This window comes from Oncorhynchus clarkii, chromosome 17, assembly GCF_045791955.1.
Source record: "Oncorhynchus clarkii lewisi isolate Uvic-CL-2024 chromosome 17, UVic_Ocla_1.0, whole genome shotgun sequence".
NCBI classification, from domain to species: domain Eukaryota; kingdom Metazoa; phylum Chordata; class Actinopteri; order Salmoniformes; family Salmonidae; genus Oncorhynchus; species Oncorhynchus clarkii.
The window spans coordinates 15,990,410-16,007,351 of record NC_092163.1 but is presented as its reverse complement, the minus strand read 5'-3'; the positions used below and the strand labels follow the sequence as shown (position 1 = coordinate 16,007,351).

The 16,942-nt window shown below is 45.0% G+C and overlaps 1 protein-coding gene across 4 annotated transcripts in view; it reads left to right on the top strand.

Moving 5' to 3' along the window:
• Positions 1 to 227: 227 nt before the first annotated feature.
• The window catches only part of LOC139370337 (phosphoinositide 3-kinase regulatory subunit 6-like), a 29,124-nt gene continuing 12,409 nt past the window's right edge, over positions 228 to 16,942 (top strand). For 2 of the 4 annotated variants that reach the window (XM_071109760.1, XM_071109762.1), the window contains exons 1-9: positions 7,593 to 7,692; positions 9,471 to 9,565; positions 9,691 to 9,792; positions 10,530 to 10,621; positions 11,138 to 11,206; positions 11,672 to 11,804; positions 13,978 to 14,047; positions 14,248 to 14,440; positions 15,204 to 15,354. In XM_071109760.1, the coding sequence (XP_070965861.1) occupies positions 9,505 to 9,565; positions 9,691 to 9,792; positions 10,530 to 10,621; positions 11,138 to 11,206; positions 11,672 to 11,804; positions 13,978 to 14,047; positions 14,248 to 14,440; positions 15,204 to 15,354 (871 nt within the window). In that variant the 5' untranslated portion in view covers positions 7,593 to 7,692; positions 9,471 to 9,504. Of the gene's footprint in view, positions 325 to 7,592; positions 7,693 to 9,349; positions 9,566 to 9,690; positions 9,793 to 10,529; positions 10,622 to 11,137; positions 11,207 to 11,671; positions 11,805 to 13,977; positions 14,048 to 14,247; positions 14,441 to 15,203; positions 15,355 to 16,942 lie in introns of those variants that run through there. The other 2 variants (XM_071109759.1, XM_071109761.1) reach the window with 2 other exon arrangements.

The following is a 16,942-nucleotide window of genomic DNA, read 5'->3' as shown; positions in this document are numbered from 1 at the left end:
AACATACAGTGAGTAACAGTAGGCTGACTTTTAAACAGAGTATCAACTGTGTTAAAAAATCTATTCAAAGATGAGAAACCTCAACCAGCACCAAATACAGGTATATATTGTAGGCCTATTTGATTGGCTAACTCCTATCTAGATCGCCAGGGAAACAATTGAGGCATTGTATTGGTTGAATAAATCCTCTGTGGGCGTTGTCATACTGTACTACCCGGCGTGCTGCTGTCACAGCTGCAACTGTAGCAACGTGTGAAGTTGTATTTTCCCGAGCAATCGACGTCATAGAGATCTTATGGATTTCTTTGCTGAACCTAACGGCAGGTAAATAGTGATCTTGTCAACAGAAAGAAGCTCTCTTAAATGTATGGCGTTTTCGTTTTGTTCGTTTTGAATGGTTTTATAGTAAGATAATTACTCTTGGACCATTGCATGACTCATGTTTTATGTTCAAGTTGCACGGTATTGTAACCTAAATGCTGCAATAATGTTGCGCTGTTGAACTCACCACTGAGATCATGTTGAGCTCTTTTTCTGATATGGTGCCAGGGGAACCAGGCTTTGATGCATATTTCAAAGCTGTAGTCATCCATGCACAATCGATTGTTCTCAGAGTGCCTTTGTATTTTGGGGTTGAGAATTACAAAAACTCATTACAAGATTACTGCATATTTTGTTTGGTTCTACTCGTTTACTGTTGCTGTTTAAGTTTTCCATTGAATGAGAATCAGGTGCATTCTTTATCGGTGTGGCAGTGTGGTACTACACTTAGATAAGATAACTGAGAGTTCAGAATCTGCCCCACTGTAACCTAACCAGTTTGATAGCGACTCATACAGATATCCCACTCACAAACGATGCATTCAGTATTTCATTGTTTATTGATAGACAGTCGTGAATGAAAAGAATATGGATACATACAGAGTAGACATGGGAAGAGGTTGTTATATTTTGATATTTTTGTTCCATTTTTATTCTTTATAAAAAAAGCTCCTTGCCACCATGCCTGTTCAAACACACTACGCCCCAACTGGAATACACAAAGGACAACAACCGGTTTTTCTCTCTCCTGAGATAACAACGGTATGATAACACAATGCCTGATTGAAGCTCTGGCTCTGTGGGCGATGTGTGTTTTGTATTGGTGAGTCTAAAACACAGCTGTCCAGGGTGTTTTGTATTGGTGAGTCTAAAACACAGCTGTCCAGGGTGTTTTGTATTGGTGAGTCTAAAACACAGCTGTCCAGGGTGTTTTGTATTGGTGAGTCTAAAACACAGCTGTCCAGGGTGTTTTGTATTGGTGAGTCTAAAACACAGCTGTCCAGGGTGTTTTGTATTGGTGAGTCTAAAACACAGCTGTCCAGGGTGTTTTGTATTGGTGAGTCTAAAACACAGCTGTCCAGGGTGTTTTGTATTGGTGAGTCTAAAGCACAGCTGTCCAGGGTGTTTTGTATTGGTGAGTCTAAAGCACAGCTGTCCAGGGTGTTTTGTATTGGTGAGTCTAAAGCACAGCTGTCCAGGGTGTTTTGTATTGGTGAGTCTAAAACACAGCTGTCCAGGGTGTTTTGTATTGGTGAGTCTAAAGCACAGCTGTCCAGGGTGTTTTGTATTGGTGAGTCTAAAGCACAGCTGTCCAGGGTGTTTTGTATTGGTGAGTCTAAAGCACAGCTGTCCAGGGTGTTTTGTATTGGTGAGTCTAAAACACAGCTGTCCAGGGTGTTTTGTATTGGTGAGTCTAAAACACAGCTGTCCAGGGTGTTTTGTATTGGTGAGTCTAAAGCACAGCTGTCCAGGGTGTTTTGTATTGGTGAGTCTAAAACACAGCTGTCCAGGGTGTTTTGTATTGTCTAAAACACAGCTGAGTCTAAAACACAGCTGTCCAGGGTGTTTTGTATTGGTGAGTCTAAAACACAGCTGTCCAGGGTGTTTTGTATTGGTGAGTCTAAAGCACAGCTGTCCAGGGTGTTTTGTATTGGTGAGTCTAAAGCACAGCTGTCCAGGGTGTTTTGTATTGGTGAGTCTAAAGCACAGCTGTCCAGGGTGTTTTGTATTGGTGAGTCTAAAGCACAGCTGTCCAGGGTGTTTTGTATTGGTGAGTCTAAAGCACAGCTGTCCAGGGTGTTTTGTATTGGTGAGTCTAAAGCACAGCTGTCCAGGGTGTTTTGTATTGGTGAGTCTAAAGCACAGCTGTCCAGGGTGTTTTGTATTGGTGAGTAAAGCACAGCTGTCCAGGGTGTTTTGTATTGGTGAGTCTAAAGCACAGCTGTCCAGGGTGTTTTGTATTGGTGAGTCTAAAACACAGCTGTCCAGGGTGTTTTGTATTGGTGAGTCTAAAGCACAGCTGTCCAGGGTGTTTTGTATTGGTGAGTCTAAAGCACAGCTGTCCAGGGTGCATTTCCTCAAGTTTCCCTGTTTTAGATTCAGGTTTCCTGGTCATTCTGGGTAGTTCTGGGATGAATGGTGGCCTGGTCCCAGATCGGTTTATGCTGTCTTGCCAACTCATATGATCAACAGTCAACAAGACAGCACAAACAGATCTGGAACCAGGCTAGATGCGTGATTGGTTGTTGGTGATGTTGTTTGGGCAGGGTTCGAATTACTCATCTGGTGTTGGTGCCCATTTCCAGCTAATTTAATTACATTGTTACTAAACCGGTATATGAGCAAATGAAAGATGCACTATGCAGAAATCACTCCACCATTTCCTCGTTGCTAAAATTCTGTGAGTGGGATGCATGAAACATGGATTCATTTTAATAGTTTGCCTAATTTCAGTTTATGTGACAAAACAAGCAAGTATAGTGTAGAGAATCATTGTACCATCTAAACCACTGTGAGATATATTTTCCATATAAAAAAATTATGTATTTTCAGCTGTTTGAAGCTGGTGTACAAAACCTAAAGTAAAAGATGCAAAAATGACATTTAAGAACAGGAAGCATAGAAATAGCGCACGTAGAACAGATCTACCCCTTCTTAGACTTGCTTTCGATGCGAATGACAAATCTATAACTCACATTCCTATGTTCATTTTATCAGGTCGCCCAAAAAGTTACATATTGCAGCTTAAATGTATGGGTAAAGTGTTAATTGCTGGATCAATGTTTATATTCCGTGAACTTATGTGGGTTCCCAAGTTTATATTTTAAATGATTTATCGTGGTGCTCTGATTTGTCATGGGAATGCCCATAAACCCTGGCCACCCCTGAAAATGGACCCTCAATGGTATGGCCCATTGGCTTGGGTCTTCTGTATGGGATGCTGGTAGTGTACATAGCTGAGGAGAGCTTAGGCAGTGTCATTATAGGTAAAGCCCTCTGTCTCAATGGGTTTGCAAAGTAACAACCCAGGAGTCACTGGGTCCAAACACTCTAAGTTTATGGCATGCCTATGTTGATATAAATCAAGAGTGGCCCCAGTGGGAATATGGTAGCCTTGGTGCCAGTCTGTTCCACTGTGCCTGGTTTCCTTATGGAGAGCAGTAACACACTGGCACCCAGGCTAAGAGTCTGGCATTAGAAATTAATATTTAGCCTCCTAGTTTAACTGAAGAATTGTAAATTGAAATGCTACCTTACTCACGGTCTAAGCCTGACGCAATGAGCACATTGAGGTGACAGGCAAACCGCAGACACACTTCAGCTCAGACGCTCTTCAGTTTTATTTCAACAACACACCAACCACCCGTTTGTTTTCCTAAAGAAGAATATAAAAACAAAGGGCCACACCTTTGGCATCGTCATGTGCAAAGCCTCCTGGGAGGTTGTCTCCACAATGGCTCGACATGCTCCCTGCCAAGTAAGTGTTTGTGTGTGTGTGCGTGTGTGTGTGTTGCGACCACGTCTAGTCTGATGCCCTGCGTGCATCCTGTCCCAGTGGCGGATAGATTGCATTACACCAAACAACCTCCCTCGATAAATGTTTACGTGGTCATTATAACATGTCTTATAATGACCACGTACAGCAGCAGTTTCTGTCAAAACCAGCCCTACTAGAATCTACAGAACCTTAGGCATTCAATGGAAAAATGACATTACTAGCCTGGAATCCACAAGCACCCTTGTTACTGAGTTGTCACAAGGCTGTAGTGTGTGGCTATGGTAACAACCTTGATTTCAAGCCTGGATTTTTGCCTGGGAAGAACAGGTTAAGCATTATATTTCCCGTTAAGGAATGAATGGGAAACCGTTAAGTGCAACGTTCTTATCACTTTGATAAGAGGGAGGCCATACACTTGATATCGTGCAAATGGTATCATTTCAAAACCTTGTTGTAAAAAAGCATAGTCACGATGAACCAGCATCAAAAGTAGGTTCTGTACTGTAGGTCTTTGTGGAAGTTGAATAGTTGCCATGGCTATAAAGTGTCGTATTTCTTTTTGGTTAGGTTTACAGTAGTTTTTGTGTGTGCTTGTGTGAACATGGTTGCATCCATGCGTTCACATGCATATTTGTGCATGCATGTGTGTGTACTGTACTGTACAGTACAGTTGGCCCCTGAGTGCTGGTGCCCAAACAACAACCACCTCAGGAGCGACATCCTCAGGTGACCCTCTGTACAGGGGCTTACCCAATTCACACCTATAGACCCCCTGGGGACCCCCCCTGAGGACCCCCCCCCCCCCTCCCCCCTATACCCACCCTCTTCCTCCATCCAGCCTGATGGTTTTAGCACATGGGGTATAAATGTCTCCCTCCTGAATGTGTGTGTGTGTGTGTGTGTGTGTGTGTGTGTGTGTGTGTGTGTGTGTGTGTGTGTGTGCTTGTGCGTGTGTGCGTGCGTGCGTGTGTGCGTGTGTGTGTGCGTGTGTGTGTGTGTGTGCGTGCGTGTGCATGCTCATGCGTGGGTCGGACGCAATGTGATAGGGGATGGAAGCTTAGCCCGGGTAGAGGGCCAGAGGGTTGCAAGAGTCCAGTGGTCTTGAAACACTTCCTCACATTGTTCCTGCTGCGAATGCAGGAAATATCCTTGATTGATATCCCCCCTCACACCAGCAGCATAGAGGGTGCATCTGAAATGCCACCCTATTCCCTGTATGTAGAATGCACTACTTTTAGGACATAGCCTATGTTTATTTTCTCACAGGCACTTCTACCACTGGTGGAGGAGAATCATTGACCAGTTTATCTTGTATGGGTTATGGTTACGTAAGGTGTTTATGGGTCAGAGGGGTTGGATTTAGATTATTGCTTAGTTTGATGGAGAGAAATACTGTTGGTTTTCAATGGTGTCACTTTTAGATTTTTTTCTGTACATGGTGCCTTGTTTTTTATGGAAATGATCAAAGAACAACATTTGCACTATTTGTTACTGTACTGGTTTCCAACAAAAACAAAACCTGGCAGCTCAGTAGAGTGGTCACAAGCTGGCACAGCCACAAGGTCATAAAATCTGTTTTTAAACTTAACCCTAACCTTAACCACACTGCTAATCCTAACCTTAACCACACTGCTAACCCTAACCTTAACCACACTGCTAATCCTAACCTTAACCACACTGCTAACCCTAACCTTAAAGCACATTTTTGTTTTCATTCATTTTTACCATGTAGCGAAGTTTGACTTTGCAGCTGGCCTGTCTAAGGGGAAATCACTCAGTTCTGCCTCCAGGACAAGACTAATGACAATAAGCATCAACTTGCTTGTGACGTGAGGCATTGCTCAACGACATATTGTAGCAACACAATTTAAGAGTTACTTTAGCTGGGACATTTCTTGGCTTATCTCATGAAAGGAATGTTTTAGCGGACTATTTGGACACTGTGCTTGCCTGGTTTTTCAACTGTGACATAATAACGACTCTACACGAGACTAGGTACTTCCCTGGGTTTTGTATAGAGGGACATGTGAGCCTGCAGTATATACATTGTTTTGCTGCTCAATGTCCTTACGTGGGGATTTCAAGGCTCAACATACGTTATCATACATTACATCTCAGCCATGGACTCTACACCTGTATAGTCCTGCACAGTACTTTTTATAAAGTGCGTGTGTGCTCGTGCGTTCATGAGTGTGTGTGTTTATGAAACCTTAATCATACACCTGAGTAACCCTGCACGTACTGTAGGGCGTTTATAGGTATGTGATCATGTGAAAGGGGCGTGGCTAGCTGGGTAAACGCAGGTGTGACTGAAGTAACGGGAAAGGGTTGTAACCGGGCAGAGAGATTATCAAACTGGATGGGTCGGATTACTGAGCCCTGTGTGACTCCACTCCTGCAGTATCTATCAGATTTATACAACTTGCTTTGCTTTTGTCTTTGTTATGGGAAGTCATTGTGAGTGCAGTGCCCTTAAAGAGTGAATTACTGCATACAAATATTTCTGGTCTTCAAACTCTTTACCTCCTTGAGGATCACATCTGTTTTTAGCCATGTACCATGTACAATTATACAGTCTGATAAGGGTCTGTTTGATTGTATTGTAGCACATTGTTTGTGAGTGTTCATGTCCACTTGAAGCCTGGGGTTTTGGGGTGGTAGAGCACTCCCCTCTGCAAACTTGGACTTCAGTCTTGTACTTCTTTCTTGAAGTACGAGCTTTTACCATTGGTTTTGGCGACTCTTATCAAAAGCTCCAAATCTCATCCACAGGCAGAGCTCTAGTTGTGTGCCACTTGAAACACCCATATCAAATCTACACGATATACAGACCTAGAATTGTCTGCAGATCACTCATTGTTGCGACGCGTACACTTCCTCTCTCAGTCTGCAAGGACATTAATAATTAGTGCAGAAACTGACATTTTTGAATTTACCTACTTATTTTAGGCTCTTCATTTGGCAACGCTTGAATGAAACCTCTGGGGCACACACACACACACACACACACACACACACACACACACACACACACACACACACACACTCCAACCTAAATATAGCCTGTCGTGTGTGGTGCAACCCTACGTATTCACACAGAGAGGAAATGTCTCAGGTCCTGTCCTCCCTCCGCACGTTAAGTGTTAAAAAAAAACATTATGTTAGTGTGTCTGTGAGAGACGGAGGGTATGGAAGAGAGAGAGTGAGGGAGAATGGAGAGAGAGAAATGGCGAGAGAGAGAGAGAGAGAGAGAGAGAGAGAGAGAGAGAGAGAGAGAGGAAGAAAGGAAGAGAGTGAGTGAATAAGTGAGTGAGTGAGTGAGTGAGTGAGTGAGTGAGTGGTGCATCAGGAACAGGAAACGTGTGGTCACTCAGGCAGTTGTTGAGTTGCTGAGGCAGCGCTGTTGTCCCTGTTGCTGTCATTCCCTGTGTCGTGCTTTATTACAGGGATCAAGGTTAAATCCCCTCCAACTAAACCTCCATTTTCTACTGTAGCCTCAGGAACAACCTCAGGGCAGCCTGAGGGAGAGAGAGAAATATGCCTAGTTGCCTAAAATGCAACATTAAACTCAGTTCAATCAGGTTGCTGCTGTTACCTTGCCCCCGAACGTCCTCCTCCCCCTCTACCTCACTTTCCTCCTCCCCCTCTACCTCTCTCTCTCCCCCTCTCTCAGAACACTGCCACTCTCTCTGTCACCAACCCCACCAGCTCGTCACCACCTCCCAGTTAGAGGAAGTTCACTCCACTTCACTATTCTCTCTGTCAGATCCTGCAGCAGCACGTTGAACACTGAGCCAGTGTGTCGGAAATTAAACGCCTCAGGGAACCTTTCGGGTATTGTTGGAAAGAGGAACTTTTCTGGCAGGGAAAAGGTAGGGGGATTTGGTTTTGGCGGTTCACCTGTTTCGGGTGCTTTGGACGGTAGGTACTGGATGATGGATGTGTCTGGGATAGAACTGGAAGTTGCAAACTAATTGTGAACTTTCGGTATGAGAACTAACATTGAGAGAGAGAGTAGAGAGAGTAGAGAGAGTAGAGAGAGTAGAGAGAGAGAGAGAGAGAGAGAGAGTAGAGAGAGAGAGAGAGAGAGAGAGAGAGAGAGAGAGAGAGAGAGAGAGAGAGAGAGAGAGAGAGAGAGAGAGAGAGAGAGAGAGAGAGAGAGAGAGAGAGAGAGAGAGAGAGAGAGAGAGAGAGAGAGAGAGAGAGAGAGAGAGAGACACATATTCTGCCTTCGGGAACCGCGACATGGTTTGTCAGATAGTCGTTTCTTTCCAAGCTTTAACTGGATCGGAAATGTCTCAACAGAACATTTGAGTCCACTTTATAGAGTAGTATGGGGACAATACAATTCAGCTGTGTTATTTTGGGTCAGTTGATTCAAAACTCAGGAAGTAATACAGTTATTTATGCTGAGTATTTTTCACTTTTTTAAACATCTAGGCATGCTGTTAGCTGAGGCATGTCGTGAAAGTTGTTGGTAGAGTTGTTGCAGAATCAATGCAGTATATTCTATTTGGCAATTTCATTCAAATGGAAAATGACTTATCTTTTACTCCCATATCCTCTGTCTCTAAGGCAACATACAGTAATACACCTTTTTATGCTCAATAATGTTTATACCTCCACAGCAGTTTCACTAGTTCACTGTTAGTCTACCTCAATTAACCCGTACCCCCAAACATTGACTCGGTACCAGTACCCCCTGTATATAGCCTCGTTATTGTTATTCTATTTTTTACTTTTTATTTGATTTGTTACTGTAATTGTTGGTTCATGGCTTAAAAGCATTTAAGTAAGTAAACATTTCACGGCGCATGTGAGAAAATAACATTTGATTTGATTCTATCTTGTCTTGTGATGATGCGTCCTGCATGTATACTGTAAGTGAACTCATCACAGATCTGAATATCAAGAAGTCATCGTCTCTCGCTGTTGGGAACTTTCATTTTGACATGATTGGTTGTTTTATACTTGACGTGTGAAGCTGTCCCATAGACCTCCGTACATCCCCAGTCATTTCAGTCTTTGTTATGGGGGATGGTGTGAAACAGGTGGGGAGATGACTGATCTCTAACTAAAGCCAAAAAACTAAACATTTGGCGTGGGGTATAATTCTATTCGTGCGGCGATAAACTAGACTGTGAGAAAGAGAAGCAGAGATAGAGGTTGTTTATGAGGCAATGAGAACGATCAGCCTTGTTCTATTGGAACAGTATTGGGACTGTGACTTCGGCACCTGCTGCTGAAAGTCATTATGTCCAGTGTTATAGCTCAGGGTTGTGTGTGTGTGTGTGTGTGTGTGTGTGTGTGTGTGTGTGTGTGTGTGTGTGTGTGTGTGTGTGTGTGTGTGTGTGTGTGTGTGTGTGTGTGTGTGTGTGTGTGTGTGTGTGTGTGTGTGTGTGTGTGTGTGTGTGTGTGTGTGTGTGTGCACGTGTGTGTGTGTGTGTGTGTGTGTGTGTGTGTGTGTGTGTGTGTGTGTGTGATGTCCTTGGTCAATTCACTGGCTCTACTCTTGGGGACTCACAAGTCCTAACACCTCTGTGCCACAAGAATGTCCAGTAAATTTTTTAAGCCTATAGCCTTTTTCCTAGGTTAAATAAAGGTGGGTACCGCTAACAGATTAGACTTTCTCCCTGTTCCGTCCCTATAGACACCAGGCCGTGGCCCCACCATGCATGTGAGACATGACCAACAAGGCAGCCTGGGATAGCTCGAGCAGCCCCCCGAGCAGCATGGAGCCTATAGGTAATATATGGGGAATAGGGTGTCATTTGAACAGCGGCATGCATGTACATTTGATCCAAAATGGAACATTTGCTGTACGACTTGTATTAACATGAACTCTTAACCTCTGACCCCTGACTCTCCAGGCAGCTGCGCCCCCTTGGCCTCAGAGTCGGACATCTACCGCAGTGTCCAGGCCGTGCTCAGGGAGCTGGAGAGCCAACACCCCTCCTCTGTGCTCAATAAAGGTAAGGAGTTTCCACTAGACTCTTTATGGGGTTTACACACTGTTGAGTTGAGCAGAGCTGAGAGGTAGTGAACCGGCTTGCTTTCCAGTGAGCATGGCTCCGTTTCAGGTCAGGCTGCTTTTGTTGCACATTTCCAGTCTGGTTTGTTCAGAGGTGTTGCTAACTGGCTAGCTTCAACTGGTAGTTCAATAACGATACATATGGGTACCCTTATATCACAGGAGGCTGGGGAGGGGAGGATGGCTCATAATAATGGCTGGAAGGAAGTGAATGGAATGGTATCAAGCACATGGAAATGGTGTGTTTGATACCGTTCCATTTATTCCATTACTTTGAGCCTGTCCTCCCCAATTAAAGTGCCACCAGCCACCTATGCCTTACATACAAAGCAATTAGGTTTAAAATGGACTAAAGGTCCCCTGACTTGCCTCTCTACTCCACCGTCCAGAAGGAGTTGATCCTCTTTAATGTTCCGACCAGGCCATATTAATCTGCCCAAACCACATGAGGATGACACATAACCTCTGCCTGCCAATAATCTGAAAATTGCATTGAGTCAGCTATTAGTTTTATCCACGGTTTGGGTTCGTTGTGCAATGGAACAAAGCATCCGCACTGAGTCACACCAGCTATTTGTGTAGAGCTATGTCTATGGAAACAACAGAGAGTGTGAGTGCTGTTTAGTGCCATGTTTGTGGAAATGTTTGCAAGTGCTGAGTGTGTGTTTCTACTCGAAGGGATGCTAAGATGGACGCTGCACAAGAAGGTTCGGAACAATCCTGCCAACAGTCTCATTCTGGTGAGAGTCATCGTCAAGGAGCTGGAAAGGGTATGTCATCAGTGTGCGCCATTAGGCCATTCCGGGGCCTTATATGGAGAAATATAAGTCTCTGGGCCATTCATTATTAGTCTTCACTGTAGTGTCAAGAGACGTAATAAGACAATCAACGATTGCTACCCAAATCAACTTGAAAAGAACACTGAGATTGTCAAGGACATTGTGCAATGATGTGATACATGAATGTTATGTCTAGTGGGAACCAGGGGTGGATTGGCCATCTGGCATTTTGGGCAAATGCCAGATGGAAGGGTTTATTTTTAGCCCAGTGGGTCTGTCAAACTTGTATTTTTTTCTACACAAAATTATATTTAACTTGCTAATAATTAGCCGGTGTGGAGGCCTCAAGGAAAATAATTGTCCAATGTGTTAGAAATGCCAGGACCGATTTCTGGTCCCGGTCCGCCCCTGGGGGTAACAGACAAGCTATCTTCTACAGACAAACTTTGTATTAGTGAGTAACTGATTAACACAATAGTTTGTGTGCTTGTCTCTTGTTGTCTGCAGGCTGAGAGGGTAGACTGTCGGACACACATCATCCCCCTGCTCCACACACTCATCTATGCTGTCATCCAGGTAGGTTCCGGGAGCTTACGTTACACAAGGAAACACCTGTCAGACATGACAACAGCATCTTTACAGACCTGTCTCAGGGTTGGCTGGGGAGAAGCTTTCATTTGGGGGATTGGATCATTTCCCGCCACTGTTTTGATGAGCTCCTCTGATTCGATGAAGTCTTACTTCCTGTTAATCGTCTCCTACACTTCCTGGTCAGGCGAGGTCAGGACTCTGTACTGTCGTAGGCCTTTATCTCTTCTTTATCTGTTGGTGTCTACTAAAAGAGACAGTTATTGTTGTTACCAGAGCCATATGATGTATATTGAGGTTTTGGGAAGTTTGTGCAAGTATTTATGGAGGGAAATGGTACTATACTGTATTTAAGGGTTGTGTGTATGTACCATACCAATTGTGTTTGGTGGTTCAGGTAAGTCCGAGGACAGCTAACCGTGCTAACCGTGCATATATCTGTGTACGTTCCAGTCAGCCTATGTTCCTGACGACCTGTACAAGCGGGTGTACGACTTCTGTAAGAGGCTGCTTACCCTCCCCCAGCCCTACTGTACTGTAGGCCTCAGCTACACCAGACGCATGAAGACAGAACGCTACACACCAGGTACTGAAAGCAACATACATCCTTCGTCCAACCGAATTATGTATTTTTCTATTATGTGTTTAGGTAAGACTTTATTGGTAGACTTGACTGTCTTCGAAAGGTGATCATCGTTTTACTGTAAAACACGTTATAATGAAGAGGGATGTTTGTTTTCCACGTGTCCACTGGCCGTAGTACGAGAATGCCACGCGTTTTAAACGTGTCCACTGGCCGTAGTACGAGAATGCCACGCGTTTTAAACGTGTCCACTGGCCGTGGTACGAGAATGCCACGCGTTTTAAACGTGTCCACTGGCCGTAGTACGAGAATGCCACGCGTTTTAAACGTGTCCACTGGCTGTAGTACGAGAATGCCACGCATTTTAAACGTGTCCACTGGCCGTGGTACGAGAATGCCACGCGTTTTAAACGTGTCCACTGGCCGTAGTACGAGAATGCCACGCGTTTTAAACGTGTCCACTGGCCGTGGTACGAGAATGCCACGCGTTTTAAACGTGTCCACTGGCTGTAGTACGAGAATACCACGCGTTTTAAACGTGTCCACTGGCCGTGGTACGAGAATGCCACGCGTTTTAAACGTGTCCACTGGCCGTAGTACGAGAATGCCACGCGTTTTAAACGTGTCCACTGGCCGTGGTACGAGAATGCCACGCGTTTTAAACGTGTCCACTGGCTGTAGTACGAGAATGCCACACGTTTTAAACGTGTCCACTGGCTGTAGTACGAGAATGCCACGCGTTTTAAACGTGTCCACTGGCTGTAGTATGAGAATTCCGCGTTTTAAACGTGTCCACTGGCTGTAGTACGAGAATGCCACGCGTTTTAAACGTGTCCACTGGCTGTAGTACGAGAATGCCACGCGTTTTAAACGTGTCCACTGGCCGTGGTATGAGAATGTCACGCGTTTTAAACGTGTCCACTGGCTGTGGTACGAGAATGCCACGCGTTATAAACGTGTCCACTGGCCGTGGTACGAGGATGCCACGCGTTTTAAACGTGTCCACTGGCCGTAGTACGAGAATGCCACGCGTTTTAAACGTGTCCACTGGCCGTGGTACGAGAATACCACACGTTTTAAACGTGTCCACTGGCTGTAGTATGAGATTGCCACGCGTTTTAAACGTGTCCACTGGCCATGGTACGAGTATGCCACGCATTTTAAACGTGTCCACTGGCCGTGGTATGGGAATGCCACGCGTTTCAAAAATGTGTCCACTGGCCGTGGTACGAGATTGCCACGCTTTTTAAAAAATGTGTCCACTGGCCATGGTACGAGATTGCCACGCTTTTTAAAAAATGTGTCCACTGGCCGTGGTACGAGAATGCCACACTTTTTTAAAAACGTGCCCACTGGCGGTGGTACGAAAATGCCACGCATTTTTTAAAAACGTGTCCACTGGCCGTGGTACGAGCATGCCACGCTTTTTAAAAAACGTGTCCACTGGCTGTAGTACGAGAATGCCACGCGTTTTAAACGTGTCCACTGGCTGTAGTACGAGAATGCCACGCGTTTTAAACGTGTCCACTGGCCGTGGTACGAGCATGCCACGCATTTTAAACGTGTCCACTGGCTGTAGTACGAGAATGCCACACGTTTTACACGTGTCCACTGGCCGTGGTACGAGAATGCCACACTTTTTAAAAAACGTGTCCACTGGCTGTAGTACGAGAATGCCACGCGTTTTAAACGTGTCTACTGGCTGTAGTACGAGAATGCCACGCGTTTTAAACGTGTCCACTGGCCGTGGTACGAGCATGCCACGCATTTTAAACGTGTCCACTGGCTGTAGTACGAGAATGCCACACGTTTTAAACGTGTCCACTGGCCGTGGTACGAGAATGCCACACGTTTTAAACGTGTCCACTGGCCGTGGTACGAGAATGCCACACGTTTTAAACGTGTCCACTGGCCGTGGTACGAGATTGCCACGCGTTTTAAACGTGTCCACTGGCCGTGGTACGAGAATGCCACGCGTTTTAAACGTGTCCACTGGCCGTGGTACGAGAATGCCACGCGTTTTCAACGTGTCCACTGGCCGTGGTACGAGAATGCCACGCGTTTTAAACGTGTCCACTGGCCGTGGTACGAGAATGCCACGCGTTTTAAACGTGTCCACTGGCCGTGGTACGAGAATGCCACGCGTTTTCAACGTGTACATCCTTTTGACCCACAGGAGTGCTGTATCAGAGGATGGTGGTCGCAGAGCAGAGCCTGAAGAATGACTACCATCCCTTTCAGGAGAGGTGAGAGGACAACCTAACTTGCTGTTGCATACAACACGGTGACACAGTACAGTGTAGAAGCCATTTTTCCTTATGGTATAGAAGGACATGCTGTTTGTAGATAAAGTCGTAGTAACAGTAGCTTGCATGTGAACTGCCGGGGAACTGGTTGATCAAGGATAACCAAAGGCAATAACTCAATTTCTCCTACGGTCTCCTAGGGTGTTTGTGTTCGCCGATCCGGCGGTCTTCTCCGGCCCCCACAGTGAGGCGCTGAGGGGGGACATCGAGGCCTCTGGGTCAGGGGGGTATCTGAATCCCCTTGACCACATGCGGAGCGTGGTCCAACACTCCATCCAGGCTGCTCTCGGAGGGGAGCTGTGTCACAGTCCTAAACTGGCACAGGCACTGAAGGTCAGTGTGGTTGTGTTAACATTGAGTTTCGCTATGAAGTTTCTTCTTCTCTTAAAGTCTGGTGTTTCGCTATGCGTATGTGATGATGGGGTTCAGGCTAAAGGTTCTTGGTAAAAGCCTTCATTTAACTTAGTTTCTTTCTTTCTTTTCGTCTTTATTTGTTCTCCCGTCCATCCCTCTTCGGAGAACAGAAACCTGTTTTATGGTCTTGGTATTTGTTTGATCTCGGTTTGACGTTGGTTTTGTTTTCGCAAATGTTGCTGTGTTTTGTTCAAAGTTATCTAAATAAATACCTCTTTGTGTTTGATACTAGTTTCTATTTCAATTTGCACCAAAGCAAAGCTCAGTAAGCTAAAGTTGTCTACTGGTGCCTCATACATGCCATCTCAGTCATATTCAGCAACACACTTAACCAGAAATGATCTATAATGTCTTAATAGCGTGTTGTTTAGTTGTGTTGTTCCATGATCTAACAGAGGTTGGCACCATTCCCATTAAAAAACACATACACACACACACACACACACACACACACACACACACACACACAGACACTGGTCCTAATATAACACTCATCTCAACAGGATGTGTCAAAGTCAGACTTCCAGATGTGTTTGTCTGGTCGCTGGTGGCCTTTCACCTGTATTCTATTCATAGACGGTGTGTGTGTGTGTGTGTGTGTGTGTGTGTGTGTGTGTGTGTGTGTGTGTGTGTGTGTGTGTGTGTGTGTGTGTGTGTGTGTGTGCGCGTGTGTGTGTGGCAGGAAATTGGCCAGGACGTGGAGCCGTACTTCCAGGAAGTTGTGGCCAGTCTGGAGCAGAGTGTGGAGGAGGGCAGTAAGGGGGAAGGGGTGGTGCTGAGGGGGAGACTGGGACAACTCTACAGAGAGATCCTCACGGATACTGACACATCAGGTACAGTATCCTTATCATAGAGGGGTCATCTTTTGACTGTTTGAAACCAAAACCAAATGATCTAAACAGCATCCAGACATTATCTCCCATTTCCTTTAGACTAGCATTTGGTTTCTGTTTCCAAGTGAAACTGGAAGGGTAACGTTACCGTAGACAACACACAACCGTTATTAATAGATCGCTGTATAGCAGTCACTCTGACTCAGGGACCGTTATTAATAAATCGCTGTATAGCAGTCACTCTGATTCAGGGACCGTTATTAATAAATCGCTGTATAGCAGTCACTCTGACTCAGGGACCGTTATTAATAGATCGCTGTATAGCAGTCACTCTGACTCAGGGACCGTTATTAATAAATCGCTGTATAGCAGTCACTCTGACTCAGGGACCGTTATTAATAGATCGCTGTATAGCAGTCACTCTGACTCAGGGACCGTTATTAATAGATCGCTGTATAGCAGTCACTCTGACTTTGGGACCGTTATTAATAGATCACTGTATAGCAGTCACTCTGACTCTGGGACCGTTATTAATAGATCGCTGTATAGCGGTCACTCTGACTCAGGGACCGTTATTAATAGATCGCTGTATAGCAGTCACTCTGACTTTGGGACCGTTATTAATAGATCGCTGTATAGCAGTCCCTCTGACTCAGGGACCGTTATTAATAGATCGCTGTATAGCAGTCACTCTGACTCTGGGACCGTTATTAATAGATCGCTGTATAGCAGTCACTCTGACTCAGGTACCGTTATTAATAAATCGCTGGATAGCAGTCACTCTGACTCAGGGACCGTTATTAATAGATCGCTGTATAGCAGTCACTCTGACTCAGGGACCGTTATTAATAAATCGCTGTATAGCAGTCACTCTGACTCAGGGACCGTTATTAATAGATCGCTGTATAGCAGTCACTCTGACTCAGGGACCGTTATTAGTAGATCGCTGTATAGCGGTCACTCTGACTCATGGACCGTTATTAATAGATCGCTGTATAGCAGTCACTCTGACTCAGGGACCGTTATTAATAGATCGCTGTATAGCAGTCACTCTGACTCAGGGACCGTTATTAATAGATCACTGTATAGCAGTCACTCTGACTCAGGGACCGTTATTAATAGATCACTGTATAGCAGTCACTCTGACTCAGGGACCGTTATTAATAGATCGCTGTATAGCAGTCACTCTGAATTTGGGACCGTTATTAATAGATCGCTGTATAGCAGTCACTCTGACTCAGGGACCGTTATTAATAGATCGCTGTATAGCAGTCACTCTGGCTCAGGGACCGTTATTAATAGATCGCTGTATAGCAGTCACTCTGACTCAGGGACCGTTATTAATAGATCGCTGTATAGCAGTCACTCTGAATTTGGGACCGTTATTAATAGATCGCTGTATAGCAGTCACTCTGACTCTGGGACCGTTATTAATAGATCGCTGTATAGCGGTCACTCTGACTCAGGGACCGTTATTAATAGATCGCTGTATAGCAGTCACTCTGACTTTGGGACCGTTATTAATAGATCGCTGTATAGCAGTCCCTCTGACTCAGGGACCGTTATTAATAGATTGCTGTATAGCAGT